Raw genomic sequence first — 16,712 nt, 5'->3', positions numbered from 1 at the left:
AATCTTTTCCATGTCTCTTTGTAAGTGCTATGCCCTTCAAGAGAGCGACTCAGTCTAACAAACAGTGCTTTTAAAACATTTCATTCTGCAAGTATGCTGAAAGAAACTGAAGCCAGAAGAGAAAGCAACTCTGCCATTAGGTCCATTTGGCGAGATTGGCACATTGATATTGTGCAGATCCAAGAGCACCAGACTTTTGAGAAGTGATTGATCACTCTGGCACTGCAGGGATAATTGTCATTTCACTTGAGTTGTGAGCCACACAGCCAAACGGAGGGAAAAAACAACAGAGAGCAGGCAATACTTTCTTTCTGCCTCTTTCAGAAATCCTGATGCTGACAGATGGCAACTTCAAATGTATTTGTCCTGGTGCCAAAGGACCTGATCATCTTGAATCTTCTAAAATCAGCAGCCATTTCCTTTTACTGAAGGGCTAAAAATACACACAAAGAAAGTACTCCCTCCCTTCATTTTATAAGTGGCAAAGGGAAGAGCTTTTAAGTCAAATTATAATAAATAAGCATTGATGAGAAAATGTTAATTTTACAGTGCATTTTTTTCTACCATCTTTCTTTTGCATTTAAATTGTATTTAGCATCAGTTTATAACTACGAAAAACACACAGAAGACAAATAGTATTTGATCCTTTAGGGGAGTGAAGGATTCAACTATGAATATCGTTTCAATCAAAATTTCAATTTCCTTTCCATTCCATAAAACAAATGCTAATTTTGTGATAATCTAGTATTTGTCACTAGAATAAAATTATAATTAATGCCATTTTTGACAGTTTATTCTTCCCTAATTTTAATTTACAGGGAAAAAACAGCCTCAGGAAATCAAAGACCCATCTGCCATTTATGAAGCAAACCACATAAACCATTTAAGTACAGGCAATTGAGTTTAGCAACACTATTTGTTTTTGCCACCCATATTAAATAGCAAATCCATTGAGTTATGAGGGGTCCCCCACAGTCACTTTTTTTATGACAAGCAATTAAAAATGGTATATATAACATGGTTATCTGTGGTATGAGATCAAAAAAACAAAATGAAATCAAGTGAGGTGAACGGAAAGCAAACAACTGCAAGCAAGAGGACATGTAAGAATTGAGCTAAATCACAGAACATTGTGGTCAAACATTTTTGACTGGGCAAAGAGCGAAATAAAAAAGTGGCAGACTAAAGAAGACAAAATGTATACCTGCAATAGAAGGTGCAACAAGAACACACCTTTTAGTTGTGCTTTCTTTCCCAATATCAGAAGAATAGTTGATAAATGGTTATATTAAATCCATAAAGAGAATTAGAATCCGTTATTCTCATGTTGAACAAGCGTTTCCTGTCTAAATCTCTGCTTATTGAACCATGTCTGTAAATCATTTTTAAAAAGACCAACTAATAAAATAATACGATTTTACAGTAAAACTTTCTGCATCAAAGTTTTACATCTCTCATTCACCAAATTCTTCATTTTTACCCGTTCCAACCAATTAATGGTGTGTTTGGTTTGCAACAAGCCCCATATAAAGCTCATGAATGGTAGGGAAGGGAGGGGAGGAGGCAAGAAAAATAATAGTGAGTTTTACAAGACCTCAGGACTGCTAGCTGTTTTTCGAAATAAGGGACAAACAAATTAAGGGAATTTGTCCTGGAGAGACAAGCCTTTACACAAGACCTTGTGCTTTATTAGCATCATTCCGTAGTTAGCTTGTTAATTAAAAAATCATTCTCAGTATCCCAGACCCAGCAGGATCTGAGACAGAATAGGTCTCTCCCAGGTACTATAGAGAGCAAGTGATGCAGTCACATTGAAGAATCAAAGGTCTCTGTGAACCAGAGTTAATTTGAATTCTTCCTCCCTTGTTCTGTTTTTTATTCACTTTTAAAAGCGGTGTAGGATTCTGAAGCTTAATGGCTTCGCCTTCCCACAGTCGGACAATAAAAAGAGGGCTGGAAACAAAGCAGAGCAGAGGTATCTCCCCTCCTACTCGATTTATCCCGTGCTTCGCTCAGTAACAGTGTCCTAGTGGGCAGGAACGTCAGATTTTTAATGCAGATTTAAGACACATTCAAGTGTGAAGTAAAAAAGGGGTCTCCAGTAGGGTCCCCAGGGGCCACAGGAGGTGTTTAATGGCACGCAATGACCCAAACGGCCGGGCTTGTTATGGTCTCTCCACTGGAGCTCCGGGCTTTCACAGAACCAGCATTGTTGGCACGGCACTGCAGACACTCCACACAAAACACAGAGGTGACAGGGCTGTTCCCCCAGTGTGCTTCATGTACTGAATGAAATCACTATAATGAAATCAAGCAAAGGCACTCACAAATACTCGAAACCCTTTCAGATTAACGCATTCACACTTTTTATAGTTAGAAAATGAATGCTTATTAACATTATGCATCTTGTCTTTTTTTAGACTGCATAATTCAACTTTAGTTTTCCTTTCCCTTGTTTCCATTAAGGAATCTATAACGTTTTTTTTTTACTGTACAAGATGAGTAACATGAGCTCTTATGCTCACATTATCATAACGTGTCAACTTGGTTGTCATCAACAAGACATAAATGGCTGTTGGACTCATATTTATGGTTGCAGATTACTGGATGTATGCAACAAAGGTTTTATGACATATTGAATACAACATAAACCTCTCATTTTGGTAGGACTATTGAGTTACTTCAGAAAGTAAATTAGAACAAAGATGTTTTACTGTTATGATGAATGCTTGGTGGCAAAGTAACTTTATATTTGGGTCATTGAAAAACTATATGAAAAATGTGAAGCCTGATATTTTTCATCAAGCTTTTGCAAAATGCAAACCAGCAGCAATTTTAAAATAATTTGGAATGGGGGAAAAGGCTTCTTTTGAGGGCATGCTGTAAAAAAACACTACAAAACTAGCAATTTCCAATGTATTTCCAAAAGAAAAAAAAACTGTGAATGTCCATGTTTGTTGGATTGTCCTCTTGTTGGCCTCCCGCAGGATCGGGTGTAATGTAGCAGCGGCTCCCGTTGGCTGGTGGGCGGATACGTCAGCACCTCACTCCGCTTATGCCTGCTCCCGTGGATTGTGGCGGTCAGAAGAAATAAGTGATGTATCACAGGTTATGCACGAGACTGATACAACTTCTGAAACCACTTCCTCTCTGCACTGCGTTAAAAGGCGAGAGAAGCAGCTTCTATCCAAACCGCATCATTGGAAAACGTCATACTGGAATCCTTTAGTATGTTTTAATATGTGATAAGCGCATTTTTTTATCTACACGGCTTTCAATCGTCTGGAAACCTTTTTCTTTCTTTGCAACATGACTTTTAAATGTGTCTTTTTGACGCACCTGTTACTGCTTTGGGTTGGATCCGAACCTGGCGCATCTGAAGCTGTTTGGAGAAGTGCGCGCGACAGCACGACAGACGCGCTCGTGGCCACAGATGCGCTCTCGCAGCATATGTTTAAACTGTATGAGAAGTACAACATTGAACCTAACCGAGTCAAAGAGGGAAATACTGTAAGAAGTTTTAAAGCAAAACCTGGTAAGTAGCCTATGTAAAATATATACATGTATGATGCATGCCGTGCCGCCACTATAAGACGTTAACAGGATATTTATATAAAAATAATTCTGCAATTATTACGATTCATTGTGGCTTGATTTTTCTTTGCTTAAAAATGACATAGCCTAGGAAGTAACCTACGCTACTTAATGACTTTCTTGGGGTAGGCTAATTCTCGGCTCTGTTGAGGTTTGTCTCGTAATGTCTTGTTACACCCCTAGCACATTTGTGATAGCCTATTTGTACTGTCTAAATCTATAGTCAAGTGATAAATAATGACTCTGGATATGCTTTGTAGATGTACCGTGCGATAATCGGAACTGTTGCGGAATCACGCCGACGATCGCCACATTTTGCAAATGAAACTTTGTTTGAAAACAGCTGTTTAAACCAGAACATTAAAATAACATTTGCTACGCTCTCACGAAACAAAAGTCTTTTTTTTCTGCAGCCTGTTAAAGCATTTAATCAGTGGCGATTAAAAGACTGACATTGTTGCAGGTTTTAACTCTTAAGGGAACCTAAATAAACATTTCCATATGTCTGCTCTAGGAGTAATATGTCTCCTCACTTCCTTGTGCTTTCTTCAACCCCATACACAGAACAAAAAGCCTGTTGTTTGAGCCCATATTCATAATTAATATGTAACTCAGCAGTTTCTCTCGTATCTTTGCAGAGAATGTGGAGCAGAGGGCCTCATACTGGCTGAATCTTACTTCCCTTCAGGGGTCCGAGGTGATTCTCACGTCTACGTTTCACTTCTTTTTTGACAAACGGCCACGCCAGAGGTCCTGGTTCTGCAAGCGATTCAAGAACCCCTCTTGTCGCATCCCGAACGTCCAGCTGCTACCCTCTGTCCGTCTTCTTTTCTGGTCTCCGTCCTTCAGCTCAGCCCCAGGATCACTGCTCGGAAACTTCACCGTAGTTCCTCACAGACGTGGGTCCTGGCAGAGCAAGGATGTGTCTGTCATTATAAAGGAGGCCCGAGATAAGAATCACCTTTTGATCACTGTGGAGTTTGACTATGGAGAGCAGTATCAAAGGTATCATGACCAGCACTCACCTTCCAGTCTTCCATACTTGCTGGTTTATGCTAATGACTTGGCCATTTCCGAGCCCAACAGTGTGGCTGTGAGTCTACAGAGATATGACCCTTTCATTGCAGACCAGCAGCCAACTCAATCTCCAGACTCCTCACCTGACATACGTGTGAAGCGGGAACTGGAATCGGACTTCCCTGATCCCATTGAGAACAACGAGCTCCCGGAGGTGGAGTACAACAGCTTCAAACAGCACGATATGTGGGAAAGTGCTTACTTTGCGCTCAAGCCAAAGCCCTTCAAAAAAGAACGTCGGAAGAAAGGCCAGGAGCACGCTGATGGATTCGGCAAGTCTCAGGTTCTCCGGTTTGATGAGAAAACCATGAAGAAGGCCCGGAGGAGACAGTGGAAAGAACCTCGCAGCTGTTCCAGGAGGTACCTGAAGGTGGACTTTGCAGATATCGGGTGGAACGAATGGATATTGTCTCCCAAGTCTTTCGATGCCTTCTACTGCGCAGGAACGTGTGAATTCCCCATTCCAAAGGTCAGAGAGCCTCACGGCGAGAATTTGCGTATGCGAATGTGAATCGTTCAGACATGTTGAAATATTTAAAAATGACTATGGTTAATACAGCCTCTCTAGCCAGAGATTTTAAACAAAGAATCCCTTCATAAAATGTTTCGGTTCCAGCGCAACTAAGCGCACCATCTTTATGTGCAATTACAGTCAAATAGTTGTACGCTTAATGGGGGTTTTAAGCACATTTTGGACACGTTTTCTTTTGAAATGAGCCTGTTTTAAAGTTCCTCTGTTCTGAATAATAGAAGGGTGTTGTAAGACATAATTTCCTCTGCTCCATTGAAGAAAGCAAAACCAAAGTTGCATATCTAAACGCTACCATACCTCATTATCCTCTCTTTTCTGCCATTTTCAGGTGGTCCGCCCCTCCAACCATGCAACCATCCAGAGCATAGTCAAGGCCGTTGGAATAATTCCAGGTATCCCAGAGCCCTGCTGCGTCCCCGAGAAGATGAAACCACTCAGTGTACTGTTTCTGGATGAGAGCAAAAACATCGTATTGAAGATCTACCCCAACATGTCTGTGGAGACGTGCGCTTGTAGATAGACTTGCTGCTCGGAGGAAAAAAAGACAAATGGGCATTGTTGTGGTTTTGACACACAATCTTGAAGAGGCATATTGTCTTTAGTTTGCACTTGTTAGAAAGTGCACACATTTTTAAGGACTGCATTTTGTTATCATGAATGCTTATCTGTGATATTTTCATTTCCTCTGTTTATTCACGAGGGATCTGTCGTAAACCTTTTTCATTGTACTAGACGAGTAACATGAGCACTTACTCTTACACTTATTGCTTTCCGTTTTTCAGCTCCATGACATAAATGGCTGTTGGACTTATGCTTGTAGATTACTGGATATACAATAAGGTTTTGTATACTGAATATAACATAAACCTTTTATTTTGCCAGAACTGTTGAATTACATTGGAAAGCAAATTAGGATAAAGAATTATTCTATTATTGAGACGAATGTTGGACGTAGTGGCAGGTTAAGTTAACGTCTTGGTGTATATTAAAAATGTAAGTGTAACTTGATATTTGGGTCATTTAAAATCATACATGATGAAGTAGCCTACATGTGAAAAACGCGAACCCTTTAATCTTTTTCATCAAGCATTTACATCAAACAGTTAGCATGACTGCAAAGCAGTCTCATAGTAAGTAATCAGAACTTATTTTTTATATTCAAAAGTAGAAAACTAAGCAAAATTTTAACAATTACATTTTGGTGGTGTTGCTAATCACTAGGTCACTGATAGCTAGTGCTGACTAGTTTTCCTGTGCATTTGTTTTACTTTAAGAGACGTTACACAAGGTTCCTTTTTCCGTATTCAGACATGTTTGATGATCTTGGTGTGGTGCCATATGCAAGGAGTATTTGGGCCAAATGTGTCAGTGTGTATAAACAATTGTTCATTTGGATTCAATATATTATATTTTAGAGAATGTATTTTTGTAAATGTGTGTTTTAAATTATGACAACTAGCCTTATAAGTAGAATAAAATATGAGTATGTTAAACCAACGTGTATTTTCTGCTGCATAAATGCATTTTTCAGCATTAAATGTGTTCCTATTCTAAGAAAACGAATAAAAGAAAAAGAATGTATTTGACATCAGAAACCTGCTTGGCACACTATTTCTTCACCTGGACATCAAAGACATCTCTAACCCCCAGTTCCCACCTTCAACCCACTTCAAGAGCATCAGGTCTCAAAGTGCAGGAAGTTCTAACTCTTGCTTCAACAGATGATGTCACCCGGCTCAAACTAAATTGATGTAAACCCTTTTAATCCCACTAGCCTGTGAATGAAAATGAGAAGCGTGTTCTCACAGAACAGAACCCAATTAGCCTACTGTCTGCTGTGTCTTTCCTTTGCATAACAATGTGTGTTGAGGGCTTCTCTGTGTAGTATGAAAAGAGACGACACTTGAAGATGTTAAAATGTTCAGTTGTGTAGGTTGAAGAGATGTCAATGTTTGCTCTTTTTACTACGGTTGAGCACTCAAAACGTTAACATTCACATAAAATTACTATATTTTATAAATGATTTTGCATGAAAACCCAGCCTTGGCTCTTCCAGCTTTACCAGCTTACAGCACAAAACCCTTCTAAAACCACGTGGCTATAGGCCAGTATTTATCAATTTATTAATTAGCATAGAAATTCGGCGACAACAAACTAATGATATGATAAATTTGTTTTCACCTCTCAGGCTAGTTTTGACAGTGTCAAATTGTAATTGTCTCCCACAGAGAGCATAAAATAACAGAAGAATGTGAGAATGTAATGCCAACATCCACTGAAGCCACACTGAATGTAACTATCCGGTGAATCCCCTTTAGGCAATGTTTAGTTTCCTGGGGATCACTTTAATATTTAAATCAGTTGGCTATAGGACACCAGAGACTTCAGCAAAATGTAAATACTCAACAGTTACTGAAAACCAAAGTCAATATTTAGTTTTCCAAATGAGGCCTGATCGATTAATGGCAGCGATGAAAGATGCTCTTTAGAGCGAACAGAGGATTTTCTGTGTGTATGAATGACTCTCTCCTCAAGTGATTACCGTCAGGAGGGACCGCTGGGCTGCTAATTGCACCAATATTAGGCCAGTGTATACACATCTTTTCATTCAATATGTCTTCAGAAGTTCAGTATTTATGTTCTTGAATGAGCAGAATGTTTGATTTTCTAGCTAAATGCAGACGGGTGTCCTTTTGAACTTCGCAGCGAGGTCAAAACGTTGACTTTCTGGTGAACTTTATCATCCACGCTTGTAATTAGCCTGAAGGGAGACTTGCAGGGGGCTTTAACTCAAAAGTAAAACTAACTATCGCATTGTGCGTGTGGCGAAAATAAACCTGTCCTGAACACAACGCCACATTTTCCTCATTACAGCACTTTGTGAGTGATGAGACTTTCAATGACTTAATAATTGTTAGACAGTGCACTCTACTGGCCACTCAGTGTCAGTGCATGCGTGTCAAAAGAGTGCTTCAATAAGAGTTTTATACTGTTTATGAAGTACCACCCTATTCACAAATCTAGAACATTGTAACACCTGTGTGAGATATTATTGACTGTGTCAAATGCAAGGACAAATACCTGCTTCTTGTAATGAAATTATTAATATCAATGTTACTGTATGTGCACACAAAGAAAATTGTATGTTCCATATTTTTAGATGGCTGCAAATCAGAGGCAAACACATGGGGAATATGTTCAAAATCTTTAATGAAATACAGTGAATGTACTTATCTCAAAAAAGAACAAGACAATATTTAAATAAATACATCCTTCTTGTCATTGTGCTGATAAAAATGTTACAAAAAAAGAATACATCTGAAAAGAATCTTGTAACATAAAGATTTGGCATTGTGAAGGGATGGATATTTCAAATATAGAATCTCTTTACAAAAATGTTTTATAAGTTTATAATAGTTTAGTCAGCTGTTAGCAAACCTAAAATGATGGGGGGGGGGGGGCTAAAAATAGCATTTACATGTACTCATCCTGACATTTGTAAGGCACTATTAAGTTGAAAACGATCAGGTAATTCAACAGTATTAGTCAACTAAATGGTGGGCTACAGCTACCTATAAAGAGAATTGCTATGCATGTCTATAGCCACGTAGTGGCGATGTAGGCCTACCCTGAATTGCACGACCAATGACAATTGCACGACCAATTGCATGATTTGTGGAGAAAAAGACGACACTTACTGTTGATAAATAGTTGAAAGGTTCAAGTTTTTACCCCGTTTGTAAAGTATTGCTATTTGCTACAGCAAAATACCTCCTCTGTCCAATAGCAACCTAACTACAAATGTCCTTCATATAGTAAATGCATAATTTATGGCATAATGCATCTCAATAATAACATATTAAAGAACGCCGGAGATTTTCTTTTTAATTATGTGATGTCATGTGACGCGAGAGGTGGTGACGCTCCCGAAAGTATTCGTGACAGATGGGGCAGGTGAGTTTTTCCTCTCTCCTCCGCCTCACCTGAGCTTCTACGGCGAACTCTTTCTTATGATGTGACCTCATGTGAAACACCAAGTCGGAGGTCATTCGGAATGAGAGGTTGCATTTGGCGCACCAGTTCTGCACTGAGACACCCAATGGAGTGAAAGTAGGGGGAAGAAGTGTCAACGAAGATGTAGACTGCAGCTGGCCACCTATAGCTCTGGTCCAATGCTCGGGTGCGTAATAGAAGGATCCTCCTGTAGCCAGAGGGGCGGACATCACTCCACCTGCATGTGTGCCTGGCAAGTCGGCGTGAAACAGGTGTGAAGCCAATACATTTCTGTATCCTAGAGAAGGTTTTGGTTTGAAAGAGTCTGTGATATTATCCGAATCTGGTGGTGAATGTTTCTGAAATTCAGTGGTGGTGCGTTTGCTGGGTTCACAGAACGCGCTCTTCTGTTCCGAGTGCGCGCTCTTGGGTACAACGAACGAGAACGCGCTGCAGTCAGATTGTAGGCCTACGTCCGACGCCATTACATCCCGTGATGACTGTTCAGGGTTTGACGGTTTTCTAACCTCGGTGAATGCGCTGTGTTTTCTTCTTTTTGACTCACTTGTCGAAAAGTTGTCTGTTGATTCCGACGAATCCTGGAAAGGCGGATAGTCTTTGTTGGCGTTGGCGTCATTAGTAATGTTGGTTTTCTCCAATAAAACAGTTTTTTTGCTCCTGGGGCTTAAGGAATCCTCGTGTTTTCTTTTTCGAGGTATGGCAATGTCTTCAGAACCTTTGCGCTCCAGATCTCTTGCAATATTGTGAAAATCTATGACTTTGCGGTGTCGCTTGACTTCTTGTTTCTGGTCGTTGGTTGGCCGGAGAATATCTACTTTTTCCTGCGCACATAAAAAACGACAGTGGGCAAGGAAAGGGTTTTCGTTCTTGAAGGTCTGGCCACATCTTGTACATGTGTAGTCTGCATATGAAAAGAAACAAATGCTGTCAGACCACGGCTATAACAATAACAGGCCACTTTATTTCTTAGAAATGTGATATTTTGTATCCATGATGTTTTCATACATTTCTGAAAACCTATCTATCTATCTATCTATCTATCTATCTATCTATCTATCTATCTATCTATCTATCTATCTATCTATCTATCTATCTATCTATCTATCTATCTATCTATCTATCTATCTATCTATCTATCTATCCATCCATCCATCCATCCATCCATCCATCCATCCATCCATCCATCCATCCATCCATCCATCTATCAATCAATGAGAAGTTTCCTTAGGGTTAATCCATTTTATCTGATCAAGACGTGCTCATCATAAAAACATGCCTTATCAAAAAAAAAAATGCCCTTGTCAAACATTCATAAAGAGTGGATTTGTGGTCACATGAAAACAAAATGGCTTCCTGCATTATGGTTACACCATTGCTTTGGTAGACAAGTGTTTTTCCCCAAAATATTATTAATATTTCTCAAAATACTGCAAATTTTTTAAAGAAATAATGCAATATCATTCCAAACTACCTTTTTCAAGAATATCTGCCTTTTAATGACTTGTATTCACATAGGCCTACAAGTCATTTTAATCCCTACAAAAAAATTTGAAAGAGGTGTATGTTATTTTTGTGCATTTGTATATATTATTATATAGAAATATATAATTTTAAAAATAAAGGTGCCAGGAATAACCAAAAAGGGGTTTTCACTGCGAAACCATAGAAGAACCATTTTTGGTTCCCTGAAGTGCCGTAACCGTTTTGGGAAAGGTTCTTTAAATAACCATTTTTTTTCCTAACCATTTTATAGTCTAAAGAACCTTACTACGCTATAAAGAACATTTTGTGCAAGGGTTCTTTGAATATTTACGGTTCTTCATGGAACCATACACCCCACCAAAGAACTTTATTTTTAAGAGTGTATGCATGATCATTCCATGACATTTTGTATTGTACAATGCACAATGTTGCATTAACTGGTTTAACATACTTTGAGCATTAATTTATGCATTTGTGCCATTAATAATGAAAAATACCATATTTTTTTGTTTTGGTTTTTGAAAGCTGCCACTCACCATCTGTCAGGGCTTTTGTCTTTAGGTCTCTGAACCCTAAAAGATGAGACAACTCCTCGTCGTACCAAACCAGCAGTTCCTCCCCTTGTTTCACATCTCGAATAGTCCGAAAGTGCAGCTGTCCTCCTTTCAAGTAGGCCTCAGTATTCTGGTCTTCTGCGCTCACTGCAGCCTGTACTAACCGTAGCCAAGGAACTGCAAATGGGGACCCTTTCATCGCCTCAGGGTCTACCTGTTGATAGAGGGACATATTTGCCATTAGAGGAAATTCACAATTGATAACTTTGTTGTTGTTGTTTTTTTACAAGAAAAGTCACCATTTGACCTCTTGCACTGCATTGTGTAATACAAATGATACATGTGGATTACGCATGTTTAATTTACTAACACAGCACAAAAACATTTATTGAAAAGTGTAGTCTAATAAAAATCTTGAGAGTAAAAATGTACAGTAAATGTGAGTGTATGCAGTAAATGCTAAATACTCACCCGAAATACATATGATTTATTCCGTTTGTCAAAGGACTTCAGTGCAATGAATGCGATAGTGTCGTAAAAGTTATTATGAAGAACACATGGTCCAAATGATGTTCCAGCTGGTATGTCCTGCGTAACTTGTACACTAGTGTAGAAATCCGCGACGTGGTGATGGAGAAATTTGCTGTCATTAGTCCATAAGGCGCGAGGCATAATACTCTGCTCCATGTTTTATTCCTGAAAATCTGAATTAAAATAATAAGTTAAAAAGAGGGGAAAAAAGTAAATAATGCTTTCATGCTTAAATTTAATGAATGGAGCAATCTATATTCTTTTTCTTGCTTAAAATATATTGACATGCAGGAAATAAGTTCAACTAGAAGACTGAAATATAAAACAATCTGTCAGTATATTGTGCGCAATCACTTGATAAATCAGAAATGTTATATTTTACTTTTGGTTTGATGGTTCTTTAAAATGTATAATGACGTTTACATTCGTATAAAGCCGCAATTTTGTACAAAATGTAAAATCTTAAAATGAAATGCAATAAAATTGCAACTTACCCAAAAGCAGGTTGGGGTTAAGGATGCTCAGGAGCAGGTGCACTATCCAAGGAGATGCGATTTTTGAAATTATCCACCGAGAGCTCGCGATCACGACTGTCTCCTGATCCTGACAGTCTCTTGACTGTCTCACGCGCTGCGCAGTCACGCACTTATCCACGTTGAGGACGCGGAACTGATGCGCCTCATTTCTCCCCAAACCCCCCCCAGGTGGCGTTTTGATTGGTGCTCCACCAGCTTTGAAGGCGTGTTAATTAGAAGCGAGGGTAATCAATGACAGAAGTCAGACCGTTAGATTGAAATGAGTAGCCTACCACAAAAGATATGCTCAATAGCCTATGTAAAAATGGTCTCTGAGTTATAATCCCAGAGACATAACAAGTAGCAAATGTCGAATCAACATCCAACTGATAGATTTCGATGATTCTCCTATTATGGAAACTTTTCCCTCTTGTCTCTTATGGTGATTTTAAAATAAAAACATATTGTGTCTTTTTCTTGTGTTCATAATTTTTAACAGTTCTTATTCAATTGCCTCATTCTTTGATTATTTTATTTCAGGGGAAAAAAATTATACTTTCAAAGATTAGTTGCATAATGCTTGAGTGGTTCGAATAACGTAATATAAAATAGTATTTAAGAAATTTGGTTGAAGCCAGAAGTCTCCCTCTCCCGGAAAGAGGAAGTTTCAGTAGCTGTCGGCTGCCTGCTCGCTGTCCGGTCTGTGGTCGCTCCTCCAAACATTTCTCCTTGAGGAGGAGCTTTCTATGTTTTGGAAGCGGATTTAGATGACGGCGGAATATAACACAGTGACAAGACATTCAGTACATTTTTACAAGTTTTTATTTTCTGCAGGAGTAATATGAAATGCAATTTTATCTCAGTGCTTCTGGAGAGATTCAACTGATGAAATGGCACGTTCACTGATTCTTGTCGTGGGTATTTTAGTGATTGTGATGCCCAGTCTTCATACTGGAAACGCCGAGCCTTATTTTGAGGAAGAGAAGAGGTCTTGTCAAGGTGCTTTCGACTTGTATTTTGTCCTCGACAAGTAAGTGGCCTTCATATTTATGGCATCTTATTCTCTTCTCACCGCGCACTGCTGCGCGACGCCTCTGACGCGCGTGGACCGCTGTTACAACAATGGTCATTCGTTTAGACAGCCGAATAACAGTGCTGAATTGATCCAAATGCTTTGATATCCAAACAAATTGTTGACATTTTTAAATTCATAGTAATTTCTTGATACATTTATAGCTACTACTAGCAGGAAACGTCTGGCGAGATATTATAAGAAAGCTATTCCCATAGGAGACCAGGCAGGATGCATAGGCTAGAGAAGAGAACTGACATGAAGTTCGAACAAAATTACAAACCATAAAAACAATGAACTATTCACTGTCTCGTTAACATGCAGTGTTGCTTATGGTATTCCTAAATGTGGATTCCTAAAAAAAAAAAAAGCTATTGTCAAATGGCTTTAGGCGCAGGAGGAGGACAGGACTCTTTGCCTCGGGCGATGCTTTAACAAGCATGATTTTCTCTCACCTGGTGCAGTTCACATGCGCATTTGTGCATCATTATCTCAATCATAAAAGGCAAAGAAATACCTCATCATGATATAAGAGCATGCACTATCATACAAATATAATACAAATACACAGTTATAAAAGAGTAGCATATGATAAATTAAAATGCATATATTTTTGGTATGCATATAAACACGTTATGCTTGCATAATGCAAATAGCTCTTAATATTTAAGTGTAATGAGCTGCGTGTAAATGAGGAGTAAGTGACATCCCACTCATACTTTAGCACATTGAATACCCCAACAAGCTTAAACATGCTGGAGCATGCTGGAAGACGGTTATTAAACGAACAGTTTTCTGGCAATTTAGTCAAATCTGAACTAAAGGCTCAAGAGCAACGTTGCAATATAGTTTAGACAATAATTTTATCTAGTTACATCTGTGTGAAATCTGAAGGAATTCCAGTTTTTGTTTTGGTATAACAGAACAGAATTTAGATCAATATAAAAATATAATCAGTTCTTCCAACTATAATCTTTGTTGCACTGTTTGGAGTGCAAATGCATATTAGTTACACTTCACAGTTTGCTCGTCTGTTTGTAAAGTTTTCTGAATGCCTTTAGAGACTTAAGGGATTGCATGCATCATCAAGCTTTTGCCACACTTCCACACTTTTAATCAGCTGAATGGTTTTTGGGCTGAATTTTTGAGGCCTTAAATGCCACTCAGTGACCCTACACTAATTGTAAATATCAGGCCATCGGTTCAGAGAGTTTTTGGAAAGAAAAGCAGCTGCAATGCTTTTCAGAGAGAGAATACCTTTGATTATCAGTGGAACGAGAATTAGTTTTATGTCACTATATGGGACTTTAATATAGGGCTCTAGGGCAAAAAATCTTTGCGAACAGAGCAGAGAGATGTTTCTAATATAACAATATTCTGAGTCAGGTTTGCTGAAGATTGACCTTAGTTCACAGGAAAAGAGATAAAACAAAGATTAAACTGCATCAAAGGAAACCAGGACGGTCTTGTTATTCGAGACTGCTGCATACCCCCTTTGTGTATTCAATTTAATGATTTATTTCAGCGGCTCAAAACTGTATTGGACACTTGAGCAATGCTTAAAAATGTCTGAATGTCTTTGCATCAGATAACAAAATATCAAATATATGTATCATCTGGCATTAGAGGAAATTACACTTAGAACTATATTCTTTTCTTTTCGCCATTTTTACTTTTTAACTGGCCTGCATGTCTTAAGTTGATTTATAGTGGTGTATACAGTGGGGAGAACAAGTATTTGATACACTGCCGGTTTTGCAGGTTTTCCTACTTACAAAGCATGTAGAGGTCTGTAATTTTTATCATAGGTACACTTCAACTGTGAGACACAGAATCTAAAACAAAAAGTAAGAATTCCCGCTCCCACAGATTGTTAGTTTTTCTTTAAGAAGCCCTCCGGTTCTCCACTCATTACCTGTATTAATTGTAATAACCTGTATAAAAGACACATGTCCACACACTCACTCAATCAAACAGACTCCAACCTCTCCACAATGGCCAAGACCAGAGAGCTGTGTAAGGACATCAGGGATAAAATTGTAGACCTGCACAAGGCTGGGATGGGCTATAGGACAATAGGCAAACAGCTTGGTGAGAAGGCAACAACTGTTGGAGGAGGAATGAGAGAAGGTCATGTGGTCTGATGTGACAAAAATAGAGCTTTTTGGTCTAAACTCCACTCGCCATGTTTGGAGGAAGAAGAAGGATGAGTACAACCCCAAGAACACCATCCCAACCGTGAAGCATGGAGGTGGAAACATCATTCTTTGGGGATGCTTTTCTGCAAAGGGGACAGGGCGACTGCACCGTATTGAGGGGAGGATGGATGGAGCCATGTATCGCGAGATCTTGGCCAACAACCTCCTTCCCTCAGTAAGAGCATTGAAGATGGGTCGTGGCTGAGTCTTCGAGCATGAGAAACGACCCGAAACACACAGCCAGGGCAACTAAGGAGTGGCTCCGTAAGAAGCATCTCAAGGTCCTGGAGTGGCCTAGCCAGTCTCCAGTCCTTAACCCAATAGAAAATCTTTGGAGGGAGCTTAAAGTCCGTATTGCCCAGCGACAGCCCCGAAACCTGAAGAATCTGGAGAAGGTCTGTATGGAGGAGTGGGCCAAAATCCCTGCTGCAGTGTGTGCAAACCTGGTCAAGAACTACAGGAAACGTATGATCTCTGTAATGGCAAACAAAGGTTTCTGTACCAAATAATAATTTCTGCTTTTCTGATATATCCAATACATATGTCATGCAATAAAATGCTAATTAATTACTTAAAAATCATACAATGTGATTTTCTGGATTTTTGTTTTAGATTCCATCACTCACAGTTGAAGAGTACCTATGATAAAAATTACAGACTTCTACATGCTTTGTAAGTGGGCAAACCTGCAAAATCGGTAGTGTATCAAATACTTGTTCTCCCCACTGTATGTAGTATAGTCAGTTCAGTTCACACAGGTGTCCTAGCAGAGTAACCGGCAGGTGTAGTTAATCCCATTAACTATGGACATTTACCACTAACATTTGACAGCCAGAAAGTGTCCCAAAGCTTTTTGTCAGTATTTTGAATAGCATTTCTATTGTTTTATCATTTAATAGCTGACAAACCACTTTTTGAAAACGTTTTGTTCTGTTTCTTTAAAGTTTCCTTTCAAATATTCCCTTTCATGCAGTGTGTAATATAGCTGTTTGTGAATGTAAACGTTATGCAAAGTTGTAAAGTCGGAAGTGCACAATAAATAAAGTTATTGTCTCCCAAAAGAAAGATTCAACTCTGAACCGCTTATACGAGTCGTTTGTAATTCGAATCTCACTGCGTGATTGTTCTAAGTCACTAAAAAAA

General features: G+C 38.9%; 3 protein-coding genes across 3 annotated transcripts in view; 2 read left to right on the top strand and 1 right to left on the bottom strand.

Moving 5' to 3' along the window:
* The first annotated feature begins 3,029 nt into the window (after positions 1 to 3,029).
* Positions 3,030 to 7,025, top strand: gdf10a (growth differentiation factor 10a). Its single transcript, XM_079842224.1, has 3 exons — positions 3,030 to 3,535; positions 4,233 to 5,140; positions 5,532 to 7,025. The coding sequence occupies exons 1-3, from the start codon at positions 3,310 to 3,312 to the stop codon at positions 5,721 to 5,723; spliced, it is 1,326 nt and encodes a 441-aa protein (XP_079698350.1). The 5' UTR covers positions 3,030 to 3,309; the 3' UTR covers positions 5,724 to 7,025.
* Positions 7,026 to 8,397: 1,372 nt separating this feature from the next.
* Positions 8,398 to 12,407, bottom strand: znf488 (zinc finger protein 488). The gene is made up of 4 exons (XM_079842100.1): positions 12,279 to 12,407; positions 11,725 to 11,957; positions 11,236 to 11,467; positions 8,398 to 10,118 (listed from the first exon to the last, which is right to left on the bottom strand). The coding sequence occupies exons 2-4, from the start codon at positions 11,938 to 11,940 to the stop codon at positions 9,088 to 9,090; spliced, it is 1,479 nt and encodes a 492-aa protein (XP_079698226.1). The 5' UTR covers positions 11,941 to 11,957; positions 12,279 to 12,407; the 3' UTR covers positions 8,398 to 9,087.
* A 561-nt stretch (positions 12,408 to 12,968) lies between these two features.
* antxr1d (ANTXR cell adhesion molecule 1d) overlaps positions 12,969 to 16,712 on the top strand; it is a 34,838-nt gene continuing 31,094 nt past the window's right edge. The window contains exon 1 of the mRNA XM_079842007.1: positions 12,969 to 13,329. Within this exon, the coding sequence (XP_079698133.1) occupies positions 13,190 to 13,329 (140 nt within the window). The 5' untranslated portion in view covers positions 12,969 to 13,189. The remainder of the gene's footprint in view (positions 13,330 to 16,712) is intronic.

Source organism: Gobio gobio (genome assembly GCF_949357685.1).
Source record: "Gobio gobio genome assembly, chromosome: 18".
Classification (NCBI taxonomy): Eukaryota; Metazoa; Chordata; class Actinopteri; order Cypriniformes; family Gobionidae; genus Gobio; species Gobio gobio.
Note: the sequence above shows the minus strand (reverse complement) of the source record. Positions and strands in the feature narration are given on the sequence as shown.